This window comes from Equus przewalskii, chromosome 6 (assembly GCF_037783145.1).
Source record: "Equus przewalskii isolate Varuska chromosome 6, EquPr2, whole genome shotgun sequence".
Lineage (NCBI taxonomy): Eukaryota > Metazoa > Chordata > Mammalia > Perissodactyla > Equidae > Equus > Equus przewalskii.
Genome location: NC_091836.1, coordinates 14287142 through 14311816, shown reverse-complemented (window position 1 = coordinate 14311816; position 24675 = coordinate 14287142). Strand labels below are relative to the sequence as shown.

At 38.3% G+C, this 24675-nt stretch overlaps 1 protein-coding gene across 2 annotated transcripts in view; it reads left to right on the top strand.

Moving 5' to 3' along the window:
• Positions 1-9735: 9735 nt before the first annotated feature.
• PDGFD (platelet derived growth factor D) overlaps positions 9736-24675 on the top strand; it is a 214454-nt gene continuing 199514 nt past the window's right edge. The window contains exon 1 of one of the 2 annotated variants that reach the window (XM_070623024.1): positions 9736-10264. In XM_070623024.1, coding sequence (XP_070479125.1) covers positions 10141-10264 — 124 coding nt within the window. In that variant the 5' untranslated portion in view covers positions 9736-10140. The remainder of the gene's footprint in view (positions 10265-24675) is intronic. The other variant, XM_070623025.1, reaches the window with a different exon arrangement.

Genomic DNA, 24675 nt, shown 5'->3' with positions numbered 1-24675 from the left:
CTTTGTCTTTGCTGTGTGGCACTCTAAATTTCCAGAAATCTGGGGTTGAATGTGATCTTAATACAGGTAACTCCATATTTATCCAGTTTTACCAAAGGAGATGGCCATGATGTAAATTTTAAGGTAACGGAATCTTATTTATGGACAGAATTATTTGCCTTCTATCATACAGTTTGTGGTCACACAACCCTATAACACATGTTTGTGTCGTAAACTGACCTAAGCCAATATGACCATGAAGCAAATTCTAGGCTTTGGGGGTAAATATTTGTTGTTCCTGGTAGTTAGGGTGGATGAAGTTTAATGTTCCCTTTCCTACAACTTTCCTACTGGTTGTTATATTACAATAGAAGCATATATATGCCAAACAAATATTATTAGCAAACAAGTACAAAACAAATAGCTGGCTCTTATAGTTGCCCTGGTACCTGGGGACAGTCCAACTCTCCTCAGACACTCCAAACAGCATGTTGCATGACAGACTCATACTGAGATGAACACAGCAGTATCCTGGCAGTACGACTAGCTGGCTTTGTAACTGGGTCAGGAGACACGGCGCTCTGTGAGGTGGGAGGACGCAGATCCAACGGGGCTCCAGTCAAGATGGTGCTCTGCATCAAAGATGTTCACCTGCTGACCTTGCTGAATTCTTATATTTCATTCATTTAAGGAGAGGGGGCCTGACCAATATTTCATATCAACTACATATATAGGACACTCTTCATTTCACTAATGAAAAGTCATTTCTAGTATTGCTTACATAAATTAACCAAATCCTCATGTGTATACTTGAATAGAGCTATGTGAGGCACTAGGCACTCAACTTCTGAAGGGTTGATTTCTGACAAAGATATTTTCACACATGCTAACAACTATTGCTTGGGTTTAAATTGGAGTTAACTTGCATACACATACATATATGTCACATGATTAACATTAAACTGTTTTTATAGCAAATTTCCATACAGGCAATGTAAAACTTTACCATATTAAATAGAATATAGCCAATAGAATTTAAAAATTTTTACAATAATTTAGCACCATTATTATATGTTGTAATTAATGAAACATTCTGTAGAGATCCATGAGCTCCTAAAACATAAATCAGGGTGTTTAGAAGCATAGTAAATAACTACATACTGCCATGTTGAGTTTTAGATTCTTCTTTTTTTTTTTTGAGGCAGATAAGCACTAAGCTAACATCTGCTGCCAGTTCTCCTCTTTTTGCTGAGGAAGACTGGCCCTGAGCTAACACCCATGCCCATCTTCCTCTACTTTGTATGTGGGACGCCTACCACAGCATGGCTTGTCAAGCGGTGCCATGGCTGCACCCTGGATCCGAACCCGCGAACCCAGGTCGGCTGAAGCAGAACGTGCAAACTTAACCACTGTGCCACCAGGCTGGCCCCTTTAGATTCTTCTTTTTACATATTTTTAAAAAAATCCCCCCTTACTCTGAATTCTCCCTTATTATTCTTGATGTTCCACCCTCCAGTTTGCTACTTAATGGAGAAACCAGATATTTGAATTGGTTAAAATGATGTACAAAGTAAGGCCAAGCCAGCTCTGAATTAGAGCCTAAGTTTTCCCACAGAGTAAAGTACACACACTTTCCAGAATGGTCTTTGAAACACCTAGTTTGACTGTTCAGAGACTGTTCCTCACTTTTATTACAGTTCCTTCAAGTTGCTGAGTAAGTTATTTTTGAAACAATCTGAAAAACAATTATACCAGATTTTATCGACCTTAATATTTTCATATTTTCTGCAGTTATTTTTGGCCTCAATAGTGAATTCAACAACTTTCCTGAGTTTGTTAAAATTAATGTTGTGCTGGAATAACTATTACATCAACTGTAATGCATTAGGGAAAAATATATGTGTAGTCACAGCACTATTCAAGATGTTGGCCAGATTAAGAAGATAATTAATTTACATATTTTTTATATATAAGATCACCCTCGTTTTTGCCTTAGGACCATATTAAGAATGCTGCCGTGCCTCAGTGGGGGTCTAGACAACAATGCTAATAACTAAAAACATTCGGGAAGAATCTGGAAGAGAACTATTAAAAATTCCCAGCTGTGCTGTACATGATAGGATTACTGTTCAAAAACTAAATAATCTTGGGGGAGAGATGACCGTAAAATTTCAAAATCCTAGAGTTGGAAAAAAACTTTTAGGGCCTTTTAAACTTCTTAGTGAAGTAGCTTAATTTTCAATACTCCTGATATTTACACAGTTCCCGTGATAATGCTTTCAGTAATTAACAAAAAAACTTCTGTCTTAAGATACAATTCATTTCACTCTTGAACAGATCAATTAGTTTTTTCCAAATTGTGTATTAATTAGAATGCACCTCCTATCCTATCTATTTGTTCTATATGCATTGTAGAGGAGGGACAATTTAATTACTCTTCCATATAATAGGTCTTCACGTCTAAGTACTTAAAAACCATTTTTATGTCTTTCTGCACCCCTCACTCCTACCCCAACTCTCCCTCGACACTCACATATCTCAAGCCTTTATCTTCATAATTCTTAAGACATAGTTTCCACACAGATACTTCACTGTTTTTTTTGGCTTCATCAGTATCAATATTAGTTTTCCTATTTTTATATATGGCGCCCAGACAGATTTTAAAGCTAAGTCATTTAAAGAACTATAAGTTGAACAGGTAGATATTTTTTGTCTTCATTATCTTGAAATGATGTACTTCTTCCCTATAGTTTCCCACATCTTTTCTTTGTCACATTTTTATTGTTTTTTACTTTGTCTAGTCCATTCTTAAGATTGTATCTCATTGGGGCAGGCTCTGTGGCTGAGTGGTTAAGTTCACGCACTTGACATCCACAGCTCAGGGTTTCCCTGGTTTGGATCCTGACTGCGGACCTAGCAACACCCATCAAGCCATGCTGAGGCAGCGTTGCACATAGCAGAACTAGAAGGACCTACAACTGGAATATACAACTATGTACTGGGGGGCTTTGGGGAGAAGAAAAAAAAAGATTGGCAACAGATGTCAGCTCAGGTGCCAATCTTTAAAAAAGGAAAGAAAAAACAAACAAAGAAAGATTTCATCTCATTGATCGTTCCACATGAAGTCAATAAGCTTGCTTATTCCTTCAAAGCTCTCTAAAAGATTTAGTTTCACTCCAGCCAACTCCAAAACAGAAATGGCCAACAAACTGAACCAGAAGTGACTTTTCATAGCTTTGAAAGTGGCTTATGTTCAAACATAAAGAATATAATCATGGAACATATGTCATGACCTTTCAAAGATGCCACATTATATTACACTTTAGGGTCACTTGAGGATTCTTTAATTAGTTAATCTGACTAATACTGAAAAATACTCATAACATTATGTTAATGAGACTAGTGAATATTGTCCAAACTTTGTCAAAACAGTCTCCCTTTTGTAGAAGTTTAAAAATTTTCGTATGAAGGACTTTTCCAGTCTTTACTCAGGAAACAAATTCTTTGTGGTCTGGAAAGAAAAAAAAATCTCAGAGAAGAATCAGGGTCAGTATCTAGTGATGTGATTTTTTTTCTACCGCCAGTTAGCTTATTTGAAGTAAACTATATCATTCATTTTGCATCACACTTTCAATACTTATTTCTCTTCCACAGTGAAATTTTATTGTCTTTACTAGACTAAAATGTAAGGATGGAAGACTGAAAAGATAACAAAGATTTTAGAACACAAAAGATGGTCTCAACCCCAAACTATTAAAAGCAACAACTTGATGGAGGAGAATACACCTCAGAAGGGTTAAATTAGTTGGACAGAACAAAAGAATCTAGTTATTAATAAGAGTAAAATACTCACTCAAGTTTTAAATATTGTCTTATTAATAAATTCAATATTGGCTTGACTGAGCAGGAGAATAAATGTATAATATGGAATTCCAAGGGATATAAACATAATAAAAGATTTTCTTGATTTAATTAAAACTCTTACTCAAGGAAACAAATATTTAAAGACTTGAACACCAATTTCTTGCTCAAAAAAATGGCAACATAAGAGGAGAACTCAAAGTATAACAATTCACTGGATATAAGCCAATCTTATAAAGATAAAAGTGCAGAATTCTAAAGGAGACTGGCAGACATCCCAGATCAATTAAGGAAGAAATCCTGCAGTACAGGCAACATGTTCATTTTTGAAATCTTAAATTTAGATAATGCAGCTCAAGAATGGATAAATGGAAATAAAAAATATATCTAAGCTGAAGAAAAATTACAGATATAGGAATACTTTTACAAGACAAACTTATTACTCAATGACTTATTCCATTAAGCTGAATCACTAGTTAATTCAATGAAGTAAAAGAAAACTAATGCTTGACAGAACAGACGACCTGACGGACTGATTCGACCTGTTCATTATCAAAAAGTCAAGCTGATCATCTCCCCTACAACCAATTTTGAAAGATCAGCTCTGGAAGTCAGTGCTCAAAATGGATCAGCTTTATAGCTGGATAAATTGTACTTGACATTGCTATGTAGGAATCTAGGTAATATGTAGTAATGATATATACACATTGTTTATAGAGTAGTGTAAATTGAACACACAGGCTTAGGGTTGTATCACCGTGTACTGTGATTTTCTTCAAATTAGGACCCGGAAAATAGAAATAGGTTTGCTTTTGAGTCTACCAAGTAGAAGAGAACATCAATACCAGTTGTCTTGTATTTTTATGGTATGTGCTATTGAAACTACAGTTTTAAAGAGAAATAGTCAACAAGAAGGAACTCAGTGCCATGGCCTGTTGAGGAAAGGCAATGCTCAGGGAATGGGCTCCCTCACCAATAATTGGAAAGAAGAGTAAATGATGCTGCTTTGAAACAAATTAAATAAATCAGTAAGTTTCAGTTCTCCAAAGAGCTCCGATTTGAGTCATTTCCTCCCTCTTTAAACACAGAGAACGTAATGCTTTTAAGAAAAGGTGCTTAAAAAGTCTTTCTACAACTTATTTTACTATTAATAATAATGGGGATAAAAGGATACATATGACACATGGCAAACAAGTCAGTTAAAATATGAAAGAGTTTAACAAAAGGATAACTTTAATTGTTAAAAGACAGCCATTGGATGGGTTAAAAAATGGTATGCTTCTTGATGAGTCAACATAATTTAATAATGTGTTTTGCACATAGTTGATATAAAATATTCTGTAACCTTGCTGGTATTCTAGGTCTTTCAAATCATTCGGAACTATTTAGAAAATTTACCACAGTTTGTCATCTTATAAATATTTAATGTCGTTCTTTGGCACCAAATATTCAAACATTATCTTTTATTCAATTTCAAAAATAAACTAAGTTTAATCCAGTTTTCTGAGCCAAATTACAAGTCAAAATCATTTTGTTAAATATATTAAAGGATCAGAGTTAATTTTGTCTATTTTCTAAATTTGTCGTAATTTTAATCAACTGTATTTCATCTATTTAGTTATTTCTAATACTAAAACATGTTCTCCTTAGCTATGTTTTATATATTTGAACCATTGATTTCTTTAAAAGAAAACACAATTTTTAAAATTAATGTTAGATGATAAACCAACCTTTGATCTAGCATTTAATAAAACGATGTTAAATATATTAAATATATAAAAATTTGTCAGTTAATGAAATTTCAAAATATAAGCTCATTAAAGTTTGTAGAAAACTTCTGTTCTTGTGTATAACCAGACTTTCTAACAACTATCTAAAATACATTTGAGTTTGATAAAGCTACACATGTAGCACATGGAAGAATTATGAGTGAAGGCAAGATTTAAAAAATAAAACAAAATATTCAGATTTCTGAAAGAAACCTTAAAGGTAATCTGGCATAACACTCCCATTTCACAGGAAGGGATCTAAGTCCCACAAAAGTTCAATGTTGACCAAGCTCAGCAGCCTAGAGGCAGAGCAGAATTAGGATCTCCTGTCACGGTGTTTTGCTTTTTCTGAGATGTAGCGAGTGGAGGATGAATAACAGAGGGACACCCTCTCTGAATGGAGTAGGCCTCATAACATGACTACTAGAGTCAAAATTCCTTCAATAAGTTATAAATTAAAGGCTGGTAGAAGTTAAGTTAAAAAAAAAAACCCAAAAACACTGGTGTGAGCCACTTACAGAAATGAGAAGACTTCAAAAAGGTCATGCCATGTTTCATCCCTTTTCCACTGTGACTTTTATGAGTCAGTGAAAGAAACCAAGCATATCTGAAAATGGAATGGAAAACACCATTCTTGTGTCCTATTAATGTAAGGAAAAGAATATATGATAAAAATAGTGTCACATCCTAACCTACCCTTTTATCAAATCATTACATCTAGAATGTTTCTTTGTGATGAATGCCATTTTACACAGACCTGTTATAAGCTGCTCTTATATTTTTAAAAAAATTTTCTGAACAATAGAGGTATATTTATAGTTATATAAATGTCATTGAACAATGGTTAAACACAGAACAGATGATTTATGTTATTCTGAATAGTAATAAATATTTATAAATTGGATTTCATTGTGTTAGCTCACGTTCTTCTAACTGACCTATACGCATTTCAAATGTAGTGGCAAATTCAATGTTTTGCTAAGTTAGTTTAAGATACATGTGAAAAGTAAATTGAAACAATCATCTTTTATCTTGATACCAGAACTGTTCCACTCTTTCTATATATATATATATATATTTTTTTTTTAAAGATTGGCACCTGAGCTAACAACTCTTGCCAATCTTCTTTTTTTTTTCTGCTTTTTCCCCCCAAATCCCCCCAGTACATAGTTGCATATTTTAGTTGTGGGTTCTTCTAGTTGAGGCATGTGGGACGCCACCTCAGCGTGGCCTGATGAGCAGTGCCATGTCTGCGCCCAGGATCTGAACCAGTGAAACCCTGGGCCGCCAAAGCACAGAGCACGAAAACTTAACGACTCTGCCATGGGGCCGGCCCTCTTTATTTTTATTAAACACCTATTCTGTGTACAATGATATCTTAGTTGATATAATTGACCTAATTTGTAAGAATTAATTATTAGGTAATGTGGAAAACCAGTTTCAGAACAATTGGTTAGGCACAGTTCCCTAATGTTTTCATTTTATGGTTGATTTTGGATATTTACTGACATTAAAGATCAAGAACATGCTGACACATGTGATGGTCTTTACTAATCACAGCTAAAATTTTGATGTTATGAATTCATAACACCTTGTGAATGCACGTTATTAGTATCTTGGACAACACTATTTTGAATACTTTAAATTCAATATTTTATATACAATATTGAGATAAATAATCCTCTTTAGCATTTCCATACTTGTCATAATAACATAAGCCATTTGCACATTTTCTCATTTTTCCTATATTCTCTTGTCAGGAGCTAGGTATGAAATTTAATGAGCATTTCCAACCACTTTTTAAAAATGGTATCATATAATTTAATTAGCCATCACTCCTATCCCATCAATTTCTGATCCTCTTCTCCTTTTTACTTGTTTTTGGTCTCTCTCTTCCAGTAGAATGCAAGCTTCAAGGCATTAGTGACCTTATCTCTCATGTTCACTATTTTATCCCCAAAGTCTTTAGACCACGGCATTGCAAAAGGGAAAGTCTAATGCTTAATTAATACTTGTTGAATGAATAAGCCATTGAATGAAAACCCAGGTTTTATACCTCCCCTTGGTGCCTCTTTCAGTGATTTCTTATGTTTTTGAGACAATGTGAGCAGGCCTTTTGTCCAGTGGCTTGCAAGGTTTTTGTTTTTTTGGCTGAGGAAGAGTGGCCCTGAGCTAACAACTGTTGCCAATTTTCCTCTATTTTGTATGTGGGATGTCACTACAACACAGCCTGATGAGTGGAGCATAGGTCCCTGATGGGAATCCGAACCCACAAATCCCTGTGGCTGAAGCACAGCAAGTGAACTAAACCAATACACCACCCACTGGCCCCGTTTTCAAACTTTTTTGATCATGTCCCACAGAAATAATTTTTATATCACTGTGTGTATTTGAAACAAAATATTCATGAAACAATATTTAATGTTATCTTCAATGAACCCTGATAATTAAATCTCTAAGCTATTGTATTCCATTCTATTTATTTAAAAAATAATGCTGGAGCACAGAGGACTTTTAGAGAAGCAAAAATACTCTCTATGATACGGTAATGATGAATATGTGTCACTACATATTTGCCCAAACCCAAGGATTGTACAACACCAAGAGTGAACCATCAAGTAACATTTGTGTGTACCATATGTACTCAAGAGTGTGCCATAATGCAAATTTTTGGTGATTATGATGGGTTATGTAGGTTCACCAATTGTAACACATGTACCACTCTGGGGGGGGATACTGACAATGGAGGAGGCTATGCATGTCTGGGGGTAGAGGGCATATGGGAAATCTCTGTACCTTCTCCTCAATTCTGCTGTGACCCTAAAACTGTTCTAAAAAGTAATGTCTTAAAAAAATAATAATGCTGCTCGCAAAATTGATTTCACAACACACACAGTTGCAGTTTGTAAAACACTGTTATGGACAAAAATGCCAAGAGATGAACCACATTAATCTTCAAGTATGTGGAAAGAACACATGTAGCCTAGTCAGCGTTGGATGGTGTAATCGCTCAAGTCTATATTTTCCTCCACTTTCTACCCTTCTCAGCCGTTTCCAGCTCTCTATGTATGGATATCACTTACTACACACACCTCACTCTTTCAGGAGCTGGAAGGCCTAAAAGAGACTGGAAAACATCTCTTGTAGAGCTCACAGGGGAGCAGCTGAGAAATTATGTCAATTTGGATTTGGCTTCAGCTTCCAACAAAGCAAAACACATACTAAAATTATTTCATATAATTCTCACCACAACCATACAAACCAAGAATTGCTACTCTCCTGCTGTAAGTAAAGAAAGTGAGGCTCAAGAGAATGACTTACTCAAGGTGACAAAACCAGTGAGCAGCAGAGTCTAGACACACTCCTGTTTCAAATATAGTTCCCTACCCCAGGGAGATAAATGCATGATGTAGAAGTTCCTGGAATCCAGAGGCCATTCCTCTGGACCTCTAAGCTTCCAGATACTTCAAGGAGGGAGGCCAAAGGCCTGGATGTTCCCTGCCTCTTACTAAGGGCTGTGAAGACAACACAGTGTTCTCTCTTGACGACTTCATCTTACCACTCTGTCCCTGCCCGACCCCACCCTGACCTCCAGCCCCTTCTCTTGTGCAGGGCTGGGATGGGGCATATAAAAACACCCGTGACGATTGACTGTACGCTTCACCACATGGGCCTGTCACACCTAGAGCCCTAGGAGATAGGAAGGACGGGCTGTTTTTCCCCCTCAGAAATGAACCTTGACTCAGCTAAGGTCACACCTACTGACGCTCAAAGGAAACTCAGAGCCTAGCTGCTTTGCCCTTGCGCTTTCCCACTTTTTCGCATAGTGAAATCTTGACTAAGGAGAATCTGATTTTGGTTATTTGTAAACTAAACGCTTCCAGCTCTAGTCCCCCTCCCTAACCTCCACCATCACCAAGGGTGAACTCCGTCTTGCGGGTGGATGAGCCAGTCACCTCTGGACAAGTACTGGGAAGCTACCCTCTCCCACTCCCTCCTGGCCACCTTGTTTTCTGCTCCCTTTCCAGTCCAAGGACGCGGGCTTACCCCGCGGAGGTGGGAAGAGCCCTGGCCCACTGTCAAACTGGGCATGCTCAGTGGCCGCGCGGGTCTGGCCGGGCCGGGCCGCGGGAGCGCTCGCGCCGGGCTGGGCTGGGAGCGGGCGTGCGCGCAGCTCGGGGCGCCGGCGCCGAGGCGGAGGACGCGGCTGCTCCGCTGGCCTGCCCGGGCCGCCGCCGCCCGCCCCCTGCAGCCTGTGCTGCAGCTGCTGGCCACCGGAGGGGGCGAACAAACGTCAACCTGTTGTTTGTCCCGTCACCATTTATCAACTCTCAGCACCACAAGGAAGTGCGGCACCCACACGCGCTCAGAAAGTTCAGCATGCAGGAAGTTTGGGGAGAGCTCAGCGATTAGCAACAGCGGCCCGGCAAGCGCGGGGCGAGCGCAGCGGCGAGAGCGCGGCGTGGCCTCCGTCCCGGAGCAGACCCCGGCTTTCTCTTGGAGCGGCGCTGTCCCTGGGTCGCTGATCCCAATGCACCGGCTCATCCTCATCTACACTCTAGTCTGCGCAAACTTTTGCAGCTATCGGGACACTTCTGCAATTCCGCAGAGCGCATCCATCAAAGCTCTGCGCAGCGCCAACCTCAGGCGAGATGGTAAGAGACTCAGATTTTATTATTATTCTTTAAATTGAAAAAAAGCACATTTTTTGTTGTCGTCGTGGTTGTTTCCTTCTCTCTGAAGTTTTTCAAATGAAGTCGAGAATGCAGAGTGGTGGGGGTGGCGGTGTCTCGTGCTTGTCCCCAGTGCTGAGGGAGCCCCTTTTTCCGGAGTGGGACGGAGGTGTGGGACGCTTGCTGGAGGGGATCGGATGGGTCAGGTGGCTCTTCTCGCTGCACCCTAGAGCAGTCATTTTGGTGACCAGTTGTCACTGATCCCAGGATCCTGGAGTCGCAGAAAGTTGCAGGCTGCGCCGCCCCTCGGTCAGGCTCTTAATCTTTTGAACTTGAAACTCGGGTCGATGGGGCATTTCTGATAGGTGGAGGAACTCAGGAGTGGCTTTGTCTGGGTGATTTATTTTGACCTTTATTGTTTTGGTGGGAGGAGGGAATGATGCGTTTCAGTCCCGCAGTCGTATATGAAACAGAGCGAAAACCTTTGTAGATTATTTTGAGGAGGTGGCGGTGTACAGTATGTTGCCCTTTTCGTCCCCGAATTGACTTTCCCTTTGGGGTGAAGTGTGGCTCAGAAACTCAGATTCTGGGAGAATAGGGCTTCTGGGGTTTCATGCGTACCACAGGGGGACCAGGATCCTGCTATTAGTTTCCTTGCATAGAAGGCTTTCCAACTGTTTGCAAGAAGCAGAGCTCTTTAAACAGCTAACCTAAGCAAGGTCCCAGCAGCCTTGTTTGTTTTCCTTTTCTCTAGAGGACACCTGGGCCCTTGGGTCCCAGAGACGTTAATAGGATTTATTTACTTTCTGCGTCTCCACCAAGATCTGAGGTTGATTTATTCCTCAATTCTCAACTACAGCTGATGTTTCCAGTAATTTGCAGCTGTTTTCTGCCATCTACCTGAACTGACCCATAAGTCTTTGTTGTTTTCCTTCATCAGTAATATCTTTCTCTCCGTCTTCTTGCTTCAAGTTCTAACACATCCCCTAAAGAGATCACCAAGGTCTTCTTAATGACTTCACTGTTTGAGCTGGCAACATTTGACTGTTCTCTGGTAAATTCATATTAGCCATCTCACTTTCTTATCAGTTTCTTTCTTGGTATGTTCTCAATTTGACTTCACTGAAAGGCTTTTGGACTTTGAAACACACAAAAAAACTATTATATTTTTTGTTGACAAGTAGACTGTGGATCTCAGTGTGCTCAAGTCGTCTGAAGTGTTGTAAGTGTGTAGAGGGCCTACAGGAAGCCAGAGAATCACCTCCTGGCCAGAGACCCCCTATATTTATGGAATAACGTTATCACAGTGTTTTTATATAAAATACTCTAGCAGTGCATTTTTGATAACCTTCCATCTTAGTTAAAGCACAACATTTTCTTACTAAACCTAAAAAAAAGGTTTAGGCTCAAGACCAAACTAATCACCTCCCGTAAAAATCACCACCTATGAAAATGATTTATAGTTTTACTTCACTCATTAGTGTTATGAGACGGTCTTCTCCTAGTTGAATTTTTAGATTTGTTAATATTTGCACTTTAGATGCCCTTTCAGCTGCATAGAGTAAAATGCCATTTATAATTTGCATGACTTCACAGCCATAATTTTGTAATCCTTAGCCTCCAAAGTATCAGTTACAAGAAGTCAAGGACAGAAAATGAAAAGTATGTAACCATTGCCCAGTAACTCAAGATTTCAACTAAAACCAAGTCATGCAACTCATAATTTTTTTTTCTTTGGAAAAGAGTAGTCTCATTTTAGTTTTCATTGTTAAAACTCTGTACGTCTGTCTAGTCTATATAAGCAATGCTTTTTTTAATCAAAATTTTAAAAACTACCCTGGATTTATCTTTTCGTATTTTAGCTAAAGCTGTTTTGCAGTTCCCAACAGTACACACACACACACGTTTTGATTAGTTCAGATTTTTCAATACTTTCCTCACCATCAATCTCATTTTATAAACAAGAATAGGAAGGGCGGAAAGGTAGTTAGATTAAAAAAAAATTGTTATATACAGAGTAAAAAAAGTTAACACTCATAATTTGTTGTTAATTTAGGGAATTTTTAAGAGGCAGCTTATTCTTAGGTGTTACAGGGCATGCGTTCTCAAAGAGAGGCAGTATTGCCCAAAAGGAGCAAAATTGGATTTTAGGGGGTGAAAAAATCTTAGCTATTACCGCGGTTTGTGGTCCTCCAAAGGGCCAGTACATAAAACAGGTAGACAATATATCTGTAGCATTAATGTCTCATGGTGGGAGGTGATTAGGAAAAAACTGTCCAAAAAGGCTCCTTAAGGGGGGATTGATGATAATGAAAAATAGATTGAGAAACACTGCCATAGAGATTTGGTGAGAAAGTGAAAATAAAGGATCTTTGAAAAAGCCTAGACAGTGTCTGGAAAATCTTAATGGCGACAGTTGAGCTGATGAGAGTAAGTAGTAACTTATTAAATGAAAGCCTTGTTCTGACTCTAGACATTTTTAACTTGCTCTTGCAGGGTTCCTTAACGGCTCCTTAAAAAGGACAATATTCTTGCTCTTTTGACTTCCAGATTAAGACAGGATATAAACTTGGGGAGGACAAGGACCTGGAATATAATATGGGGACAGATAGAAGATCAGTTTCCAAACATTAACTTAGGGTCTTTGGAAGATCTGGCCCTCAGATTAAAGATGGTAGCAAATCACAACAGAGTCAGACATGACCCTTGAATAGGAGTTTTAGAAACCATTATCTAATGATAAAACTGTTTTCACACCTGAGTGCCATTGATTTGTCCCCACTGACCCTGTTAGCTGCTACCTAATATTGGCATCCAGAAAGGAACAAAGAGGGCAGGCATCCTGTCTAGAGCATGAGATGTGTTGGAGTCTGTCCAACCTGTTACAAAAAAAAGCTTGTTTTGCATCTACCTGTACCTGATAGCTCCGGATAACTGGAGTAGCTAAGAAATGATACGGAAATAGAGTATTAGGATTGATAAATGATAGTTGTCCTTCTGCCAGTGTAGGGGGCTGGTCTGCTGCTATCTCCTGGCCTTCCAGAACTCTCCATCACAATGTATTCCTGTTCTAAAGGGGATATCTGCAGAGCCCTTTTCCGCATCTGCAGAATGGCTAGAGGTGACCCAGTGGAGGAGGCTGGTTGAATTTGGTCAGTCTCCAGGAGTAAACTCAGATTTACAGCTAAGAAGGATTAAAATATTAATACTTTGCAGTACTTAATTGAATATTTATACTTCCTTATATCATATTTATTATTCTTCCTCAAGCTTATTTACTTCTGTTACCCATTTCTAACCCACCTCTTGGCACAGAGAAAATCTTAATTTAGCAATAGCATCCACACATTCTTATTTTAGTGCCTGTGCAATTGGTGCTTTTGTAATAACTGGCCACAATTGGTGTTGCTCAGAGTGTGGATCAAGAAGTATAAAGGTAGCAATTAACTGACAGTATTACTTACTTATTTTTAAATCTAACTAGAGAGAACTTCCCGCTTAGGGGGTTAAGAATACAGATGCGCTCTTCATTTCCTTGACTTCTTCTTGCTTTCAGAAAGTACTGGTGTTGGTGGTAATGATTCTGAATTTAGTTCCGTTTGGTTGTTTAATATGCCGGTACTTGAATTATCTATTACATGGTCATTATGTAGTGATGGGCCTGCAGTTTTAGTAATTGTGGTCTTAGATTTTTAAGTAGTCAAGCTTGTTTCTTAAATAACATGAGTTTCTATTGTCATCATTGATGACAGCACATTGACTTTGGTGCAAAGATCAGAGCTTAAAGGGAAGGCAAGAAAACAAAGGACAATATAAACAAATTATTTATAAAGTGTCTGAAAGCTAAGAATCAGTGTCTAAATTTGTGTTCTTCTGTGTTGATGTTTTTGGTTCAACTCTAAGGATATTAAAGCTTCATAATCTTATAGAGCATAGTGGTGATTTCATATTTTAAATGCAACATGGCTTTGGCTTGCTGCCATAGGTTATAGTATGTAATAGAGGTTCCTTTAAAGAGGGGAGTTTGGCCAGGTGTCTGTATACTATGTAGTGGAAGATGCCGGTAGGTTGAGAGTTAGAGTAGTGACCATTGTGTGTTCTTTGAATGCCAGTGATTTTTGTCTACAGGATTTTCCCTTTCAGTGAATGAAAGCAGAACTTATTGTTTCAGAACAGTAGGGTCAAACAATGGAACAATGTCCCCAGAGTCACTGATCTCTAAGGACCAGTGATAAGCATACTGTCACACAGGACTCTTAAGTATGTGTGGTCTCAGAACTCAATCATTCTAAGAGTCTGGAAGGATATGTGTATTTATGTCTCTGTCCTTGGGAGCTGAGTCATAAAGCAAATCATCTTCCTTCTGGAACTTACTCATGAACTTTCTTTGCTGAAATGATCTGACTAGCTTAAAAAGGGACTCTCTGAACATCTTAATAAAATTCTTCCTCTTATTAAAATAGGGACATCTTTTAAGCAAACCAAATGTAGGATATTTCTAATTCATCTGTGCCATGTCGTTTAAGTAATGCATTGGTCTTTCATCACGGATCAAGAGTTAGTGAGTTGGTATCTGAGCTATCTGGCCTCTTTTAAAGTTCTCTCTTTTCAGGTCATTCTTTACTTGACCTGGACTGTCCCCTAAAGATAAAAGGATGAAAACTAACGTACAGATAGTTCTTTATCCTGAGCTCTGCTGCTGACCTCCACTGTAACTATTATTCATTTATTCAACAATTATTTATTGCATCTCTAATATCTGCCAGTTTCTGTGCTAGATCCTTGGTTATCTAGCACATTATGAATGAAACATACATGGTTCCTGCCTTCTTGGAGCCTATAGTTTAGTGGACAATGTAGACAAAGTATTAAGTTCCACTGTGTTGCAGTTGTCTTTCCGATGTGTTCTGGAGAGTCCCAGGATTCTCCCGAAGTTCTTTAGGGGTCACTGCAGACCTACTGGGGAGGCAGAACATGTGTAGCTTCAGGTTCTCCAGCCCTTCTTCAACAGAACAATTCCACGTGTCTCCACATTTCTGTTTCACATATTTGAATTCATCATACAAGTTTTATTGGAAAAATAATTATTTCACAGTTAAAAAAGGGTGACATCACTGTGTGGCGTGATAGTGCTTCAATGGAGGAAATACAGAGGGGCATGGGAATTCACAAGGAGTACCTAATATAGACTTAAGAGACTGGAGAAGGCTTCCTGGAGGAAGTGATCTCTAACTGGGGAAATGAAGGGTGAGTAGGAGTTAAGAAGTTGGGGACAGTGAGGAAGGAGGGTGGAATTTCCTGGTGGAGAGAAAGCACTTGCCAAGATTTGGAGATGAGAACATAGGTGAGCAGGTGCCCACTAGTGAAAGCCTTGGGAAGTAATGGTCAGGAGTTTGGCTGTTATGCTGAGGGCTATTGGAAGCCCTTGAAAGATTTAATTTGGAGAAAGATATAGCCTGTCCTGTGTTTGTATACTGAATGATGGTGTTCCTGAGAAGTCAGCCAGGCCAGTGCTAGATCAGAGCCAGTCCTCTTACACCTCCACTGCCTCTGGGACATGGACATGGAATTATTTCCTTTTCAATGGAATTATTTCATTTTCAATGTGATAGTGGAGGTTGTAACTGACTTCCCTTGCCCCAAATCTCCAAATTTTAGGTGCCCAGCACCTCAGGGCCTCGCTGAGATCCCCTGCCCCGGATGCCCCTCTGCAGCTCAGCATGCCAGATGTTAGATGTTGTTAGCTGTCTCATTAGGGTAATAGAAATCACGAAAGTAACCTGTCTAGTGTTTAAGTTATTTCAAACTCCCACATTTCAAAATTAATGCAATTTAAAAGGGACCGTCTTTACATTAACTTTCCTGTGAAGGAGAGCTTCAGCAAAAAGCTACAGGGGGATAATATATAATAGCAAAAAAATGAAAGAATCAGAGACAAATTCTGCAGCAAAAATGTTCTGCCTCCCCATCCAGTATTTCAGGACCAAGTGTAGGTCATAAATAAAGGAATAAACCCAGGAGACTGTAAAGTGCACAGACAGGAAGAAATAGTTTCTTCCAACAGTTTTTTTTTTCAGAACAAGAATGAAGCCTGCCTTGTTTCTTACAAGTGTTGATGATGCATGTAATAATGTATCTTTTCTCTGCTCCTCCCCATGGTATGCTGACATCTATTAGCTTTAATATTGGTAGATTAATACTGTTTTTTGGTGATTTGTGCCGTGTGCAGGTTAGTGGTTTTGTATAACTGGGAGCCAGGGAGGTCTGGGGAAAGCATCATAGCACGGGCATATGAGCTTGTCTTTCATCGTGAGGAGCCATCTTTTCTCAGATTTTAGGTTTTTTACTTGAGCATGTTTTTGTAGTGTGTTTATGAAGACAGATAGTTTTGGTTGCAGTACTTTGCCTATAAGAGTGAGTCAAACATGATTTGAAACCGTGTATATTAGGGTTCTTGATTTTTGACATTTGCCGTCCAGCATGCCTTCAGATTGGACCGAAGTTGCTCAGTGACCATTGCTGAGTGTGAGCTGTGAACATGGGTTGAATATGCTGTGTTAGTTTTGAACAAGTCATTTTAGACCCAATGTAAGAAGCTGCTGACAAGTTCTGCATTTCACTGAAACATTTAAAACAAGCAAGATAGCAAAGGTCTGCTTTTACAGAATTTAGCTATTCAGCAACTTCCCCTATGTGAAACACAACCAAATGAACTAATAAATATGGAACAAATACACTTAGAAGTCAAAATCAGTGTCATAATGTGTATAAATGAGTTCATAAAGTTCATGTGGTAGACACTAAAAGACCATTTGCCTTTACTTTCCGTGTAATTCCATCACATTTGCTTATGTGGTTTCCATATCCATGGCACATGGTGTTAGAATAGAGAACAGGACTGATTCGAGTTATTCACACTATTAGTATTGAAAAGTGAGAGCTTACAGTTTTCCTGTCTCCTCTTACATTTTCAGGCCTTGAAAAGCATTTTTAAGACCTAAGCAAGCACAACTGGCTTAGGCTTTTTATTGAATAAGTTGAAAATAGTTCCAGCCTACAATGGACTGAATGTTTGTGTCCTCCCCAAATTCATACATTGAAATCCTAACCCCCAGTGGGTGGTATCAGGAGGTGGGGCGTTTGGGAAGTGGTTAGGTCATGAGGATGGAGCCCTCCTGAATGGAATTAGTGCCCTTATAAAACAGACATTGGAGAGATCTTCTGCCCCTTTCACCGTGGAAGAACACCAGGAAAAGACACTGAATCTACTGGTGCCTTAATCTTGGACTTCCCAGCCTCTAGAAGTACAAGAAATAAATTTCTGATATTTATAAGCTACTCAGCCTATGGTATTTTGTTATATTAAACCTAATGGACTAAGACACAACCTATCTCCATATGTCACTAGGGAATTACTATATGAGAGCCCAGTAAAGTTGCTGATTTTTAAAATGATGTTCTTGAGTCATAAAGGAAAGTTTAGATTATGTGTTTGATAAGTTTACCAGGATCTTAAACTGGAGGTATTAGCTTAAGTATATATGGATTTCAACCAGAAAAATTGACAACGCTTAGTATGACAATGTATGGAAGAGAAAGATTGTAGACTGGATGATGATAAGCTATTATTATCATTTTTCTAGTGGTAACTAATAGATCTGTATTAGTTAAGAGATAAATGAAAAAGAATTTTATTGGCATTTTGGATTAGATCCTGTTGGGTTTAGATTTCTTTCTCTTTTTTTTGTGAGGGAGATTGGCCCTGAGTTTTGCTTGAAGAAGACTGTCCCTGAAGTAACATCTGTGCCAATCTTCCTCTATTTTATATGTGGGACACTGCCACAGCATGGCTTGATGAGCAGCGTGTAGGTCTGCACCTGGGATCCAAACCTGTGAGTTCTGGGCTGCCAAAGCAGAGTGCACAAACTTAACCACTATGCCACCAGGTCGGCCCGATGGGATCAGAATTCTTAATTAACAATTAGTAAACTAATTTAATTAAAACTAAAATTATTAACACTACTTATTAAGTTAAAGTAAACTCTCCAATTCAGTAGGCTTGAGAGTAAAATAATTAGTTTTTAGAATATTAGGTTATTCATCCAGTGGTGAATTCCTTAACAGAATTAGTCTTTTTTTTGTTGTCGTTGTTCTTCCAGACATATCACAATTATCTTTGAATGAACTGTTGAGTGAGAGTACTGACCAGGCATCAGGTTTTAGATAGAGGAATTATGCCACTCCCTGCAGGCTTCCTGACTCCCAGCCCTCCCCATGTAGAATTGACTGCTCCATCAGAAAACCTACACTGAGACTACTTATTTACGTATCTGACATCTGCTGATGTGAGCATACTCACTGTATTTAATACAGCTGAGCATCCTCATTGTCCATTTTGTTGCCTGGCACATAGGAGAAGCTCCATGAGGTTTGAAGGATCAGTAAGTCAACCAATCATTGCCTTCTTTTTATGACTGCCTGTCGGGCCACAGGAGCCCGCTCACTATCAGGTTGTAAAAGAATGGGAGAAGGAGTGTTTAAACTCTCAAGCTAGGGTGACTGTCAGGTTTCTGTTAAGTGGGTGGCTGTTTGTATCATTGAACAAGATAGGGAATAGAAGAGGAAAAGCAGATAAGCGAAAGCCATGGTTAGAAAATTAATTTATGGACACTTTAAGCTTTAGTAACTTGTGCACTATCTCTGTGGATGAAATCTGGAGGCAGGGAGGCAAGAGAGAAAAACACTTATTTGCATGAACTGTATGCACAGTGAACATGAAGTAATCAACTATGTGTTATGTTTTTAAAGTAGGTGGTATTCATGGTTGTGGGTGTATGATAATACCTGATATTTCTCAACTGTTTGTAACGTGGCCAACTGTTTTCATCACCATTGTATACAGCGGCTTGGTGTGAAGCCACTGTATACAATGGCGTTTCCAAAAGACTTTGTTGAGAATGCCAAGATTATACATACTTTTAGACTGCTGCTAGGCATAAGCATGACATTTTGGGGTTAAGTTTGGACTAACATCTATGAAATGTGGAGAATTTTCAAACGCCTCCTCCCTGCCCCCCACCACCCCAGTACATACACTGACTAAAATGAATCCTTTCCTTTCCAGTGTTAGCATTTGAGTAGTTTTACATGAAATTCCCACTGCTTAATAAAAGCTCAAAAGAAAGAGTGAAAGTAAGTTAAGGATCAGGAAACAAGTCTTAAGGTTCAGTCTGGATGATTGACTATAGAAGATTAAGGAAAGATTAATGCATCTCCATTCTGTTTATACATTTATCTATAGAGAGAGAACATATTCACACTGTATGTCATTTTACTGAGGCTTGAACAAGAGAGTTACTATTGAATGGAATAAAAAAGTATACCTTTCTTATAAAAACAAAAAGTTTGTTGAAGTTCTAAATATATAATTACAGGATTTTTAGATAGCTGTTAATTTAAAAAAATAGAGAATGCAGAGAGCCATTTGGAGTTTAGTTTAAGTACAGCATCTGGGGAGAATATTTAAGTACCCTGAGAAAAGCCACTGTGGCTTTATATTGTTTTGATTGAATTCTTTAGGTTACTACTTTTCATCAAACCCTGCCGCAGTAAGCATAAACACTACTCATTAGTTTGATAAATATTTATTGAATACTGACTACGTGCAAAGCTCTGGGTGCAGCACTGAAGTAGAAACAGTTAAGCCTAAGGCACAGTCTCTAGTCTGTTAAAGCTCTTACTTTGGAGAAAGAGATAAATTATGTATGTGACTAAGCATAGGGCAAGGCAGCGTCATCTGAGTGCCACCCTTATGTGACTTGGGATTTTCTTTTTTGGAAGACTCTATCCTGTTGACCACATTATAACCGTAAATCATCTATGCTAATATTTGTTTAGAAAAAGTGGTATTGGTTAAGCTATTGTTGGGTACAATGTTATTTGAAGATTGAAAGACAAATCTCTATTGCTTATTATTATTATTATTTATTAAAATGAGCAGAGAAGTAACTTTTAATTGTAGAGAAGTAACTTTTAATTGTAGAACAGTGAGTTATACTTTCTTGATTTTCTCTTTTGTGTGTTCAGATGTTAGGCTAAATGTCCCTGAACCATAAAAGTAAATATGTGGGCTCACTTACCAACCCATTATGACAACTTAATAGGTGAGATGCAATATGATTATTTGACCACCGGATGGCAGTAGAAAAAAGACAGCTTTGTGCATCATGTTTTTTTTACTCCCTCTCTTGGTTGGGAATGTAAATTAAACTCGAGAAATTTCATATTTTCCAAATACATTTAAAAAATTAAGAGTAATGGTCATCTGTGTTAATGGTCATGACTTTTATTGCGTTGTACCCTTTACACATCCAGTTTGTGTGCATGTGTAAAATTCATGAAAGTCTGATTTAGAAACATGGATTAGTTGTAAATCATTTTTGAGCAACATTTGCATGTGCACAGCTATGGTTGACGAGTTTCCTTTGAACACACAGCCAGCTAGTTGGCCACTCTAGACTTGCAGGAGGTCTCTAGAGACTCTTCATTACTTGCCAGGTGAATGGGTTTATCAAAAATGAGTTATTTGGGGAGACAAGAGTGTTGTTATGATATAAGAACTGAGAGGTCATCCTCTAAGAATATTACAGTTTATCAGATCCTAAGGAGACGTAGGCAGAATGGTGAGCATGTAGGAACCTGAGACCTGAAGCTTGCTATGAAGGTGTGAGACAGTAATCAGTCATAGGTGAGCAATAGCACATAATTGCTACAGAAACAAATTTGGTTGTGTTCTTCCAGCTTTAATAAAAATTGCAAAGCACTATACAAAAATGACCATTTTTAGTGAATGCTTTTGGGTAGATTGGAAAACTGTGTATTGGGGTCTGTAGTAGGCTGAATAATGGCCCTCAAAGATGTCCTGTCTTAATTCTGGTATCTCTAAATGCTACCTTATATGGCAAAGACTGTGCAGATGTGATTTAGCTAAGGAACTTGAGTTGGGGAGATTATTCTGGATTATCTGAGTGGGCCCTGATGCAACCACAAGTGTCCTTATAGGAGAGAAACCAAAGGAGATTTGACACAGGCAGAAGAAGGGAGGGTGATGTGATATAGGAGCAGCTTTGAGTGATGCAGCCACAAGCCAAGGAATCCCAGCAGCTACCAGAAGCTGGAAGAGGCCAGGAAGAGATTCTCCGCTATAGCATTCAGAGGGAGCACAACCCTCCCAACACCTTGATTTTGGCTCATTGAACTGCCTTCAGACCTCTGGCCTCCAAAACTGTAAGAGAATAAATGTGTGTTGCTGTAAGCCGATAAGTTTGTGGCAATTAGTTACAGCACCCACAGGAAACTAATAAAGGGTCTTTGATATGAAAGATAAATAGTTGAATTACCTGTTTGTTGGGCCCAGTTTTCTAACCATTTATGAAATTTCATTGTCCATTAAATCTATATTGACAATTAAATGATACATTTAGACCTATGCCTTTGAGAATTCTCTAGTAAGACAAACCTTACTTTTGCCCTACTTCCATATCAGAATATTTTGAAAGTTCTGGCTCTGAATCTTTTCTCTTTTTCCAATAAGATTAAGTCCTGACATGATGAAAAGGGCAGTGATCCTATTTCATTATCTTTTCACTGATTCTTAAAATTTTTCCTTAACTCAAGTGTATCACTTATGTATTTGTTGGCTCATACATTTATTCATTTGTTTATTCCACACACTTTTGCTGGAGTCCACTATGTGTCAGTTTCTATACTAGGTTCTGGGAAAAATCTTGAAAATGATGTGATAGTAATTACTTTGTTAATTGACTATGCGATAATAGCTGCCATCCACAGAGTACTTATTAGTGTGGAAAGTATGCTGATATAACGTGATATGTTTTAGTGCAGTGACGATATTGTATGTTAGGTGATGGAACATAGAAAAGACATATCTAGATGAAATATTTGCAAATATTAGGATTATTGGAAATTTGGAGTTTAGGACAGAATCAGAGAATTCCAGTTGAATTCCCTTAGCTGAAATTGAACCCAATTCTTGGTACTCTAGGCCATCATTGTCCAGTAGAAGTATCATGCAAGCCAATGCTATTTAAAAATTTTTAGTAGCCCCATAAAAAAATAAAAAGAAATCATGAAATTAATTTTAATAATATACTTTATTTAACCCAGTCTACATCTAAATATTATCATTTCAATGTTTAATAAATATTTAAGAGATAAGATTTCTTTTTATATTCCTTTTATCATATTGACTCTTAATAATATGATGTGCATTTTATGCTTACAATACATCCTGTTTCAGACTAGCCACATTACAAATTCTCAGTAGCCACATGTTGCTAGTCTTTACCGGTTTGGATAGCACAGTTATCTTAAGAGCATTTATTTAGATGAATACAACTTATCATTGGTCTTTTGCTAACATAGAAGGTATTTAATTTGTGAAAGCTGTTTCTCTGACACTTTGTTATAATGTGTTGAAATTGACTGAGTCACCTTTTAGGGAGATTAATAACCCAGCATGAGCAAGTTTTATGTGGTTTATATTTTGTTTTCTTATTCTATCAACATTGATACAGTTGACGTTTCTGGTTACTTCCATGGATTCTCTTGTTTTAAAAAGATTTACAGTCATCTAATAAGCTTACAGTCAACCAGAGTACTCAGTTTATATGCCAGGTGCAAAATTTCTGATATTTGAGAAGCTCCTTATGAAAACAGCAGCTGGCACTTCATTTCCCTGCCATGGATGGGAAAAAGCTGTGTTTAACCAGCATTGGTTTTCTTTTTCGTTTACAACTTAATTTGACTTAGGTAATGATACATTCTCTTTTATCACTTGACCATTTTTTAAAATTACTCTTTCTGGCTGATCAGTATAAGATTTGTGAAAAAAAATCCTGCCATGTTTTTGGGGCGTTTAACCTGTTATATATTTGATACAGATTTTCATTAAATAACCCATATCTGCTTGGATTTAGAGGCTTTGGATAGCACACTTTTGGAGCATGCTGTTTTTAGGAAAATTAAATGTTATGAAAACTGTTCTTCTGCATTTTAAAAATCTCAGATCTACCACTTACTCTAGGCCCAGAATTGAGAGGTGATTAAAAATGATCACAGAAATATAAACCATTCCTACTTTTGCTAATTGAGGTATTTCTACAAAGCTTTTGGTTGGGTGTTTTTTGGCATGGGCTTTTCATTGGCTTGTAATTTAGGCAAGCAAAAGCATCCTATATCAAGTAAAATGGCTTATGAGGGTCCTGTTTCTACTCGACTCACTTTAGGAGCATCTCATTGGATTATGTTCCCATGAGAAGCTCATGTTTAATGATGCCCTCTAAAACTTTCATTGCTGCAGAATTTATTTCCTCCTTTTGTGGAGGACTCAATCTGAGTTGCCTATTTTGATGTCTCGTCCCATGAAGAGCCTCAGGACAGTGTACCTAGTTTCTAAAACAAGCACGCAAGATGGAAAAGGCTTGTTCTAAGGAAGGAACTGCTGCCTGAGCGCTGAATCTCTTCCACAACTCTCTATGTGTCCAGACACAGCATGACCCTACTATTGTTGAAAACATTTTATTCATAAGGCACTTTTCATTTTCAGAGAAGTGGTTTTAAAAACAGCTACGTTTTTAGTACACCCTCGTGCCTGGTGTGCACCATTCTCACTTATCTCGAACTGAAATTATATCATTTGTTTTTACTTTTGTATGTCCTGTCTTCTCCCAAGAATCTAAGCTCTGGTAGAATAGAGATTTTGTCTCATTCATTCCCTACTGTATCCCTGGCTCCTGGAATAATCCCTGATGTATGGGACATGCTCCGTGAACACTTGCTGAATGAGTGAATGAACATCAGCACACTGCACTTCAGGTGAAGCTCAAACTTGTAGCGAGAGGAAAGTGTCTTCTGTGGGTAGCAGCAGTGGACTGACTTGGAAGCTAATGAAGTTTAAGCTTCAGGCCCCCTCCCCTGCCAGGTCCCCTCCAAGGCCCTCTTACCTAATTTTCTATTTATAATTTGTTATTCTTTTTCTTAAAGAAATCATCTCAAATTGTATAAGCGTCAGACCCCACAAAATCTGGATCATTCCTTGGTGTTAAGATACATGTCTTGTCATTCGAGGCTTCCTCTGAAGAAATGTGGAAATAGCCTCGACCAGAAGAACAAACCAATGCTGCAGGAGTTCTGTTACCCGAGAGCTGGATTAACCACGTGCTCTAGTCTCCATTGAAGACGTTCTGACTGACTGGTGCCCACAGTGCTTGCAGCCCTCTTGCCTTTCTTCCCTTGGGTGCATTTCTGCTTCCACCCTTGAGATCTGTGTATCTCAAGAGTCTCTTGTATTTGTTTGCAAACATATGTCTTCC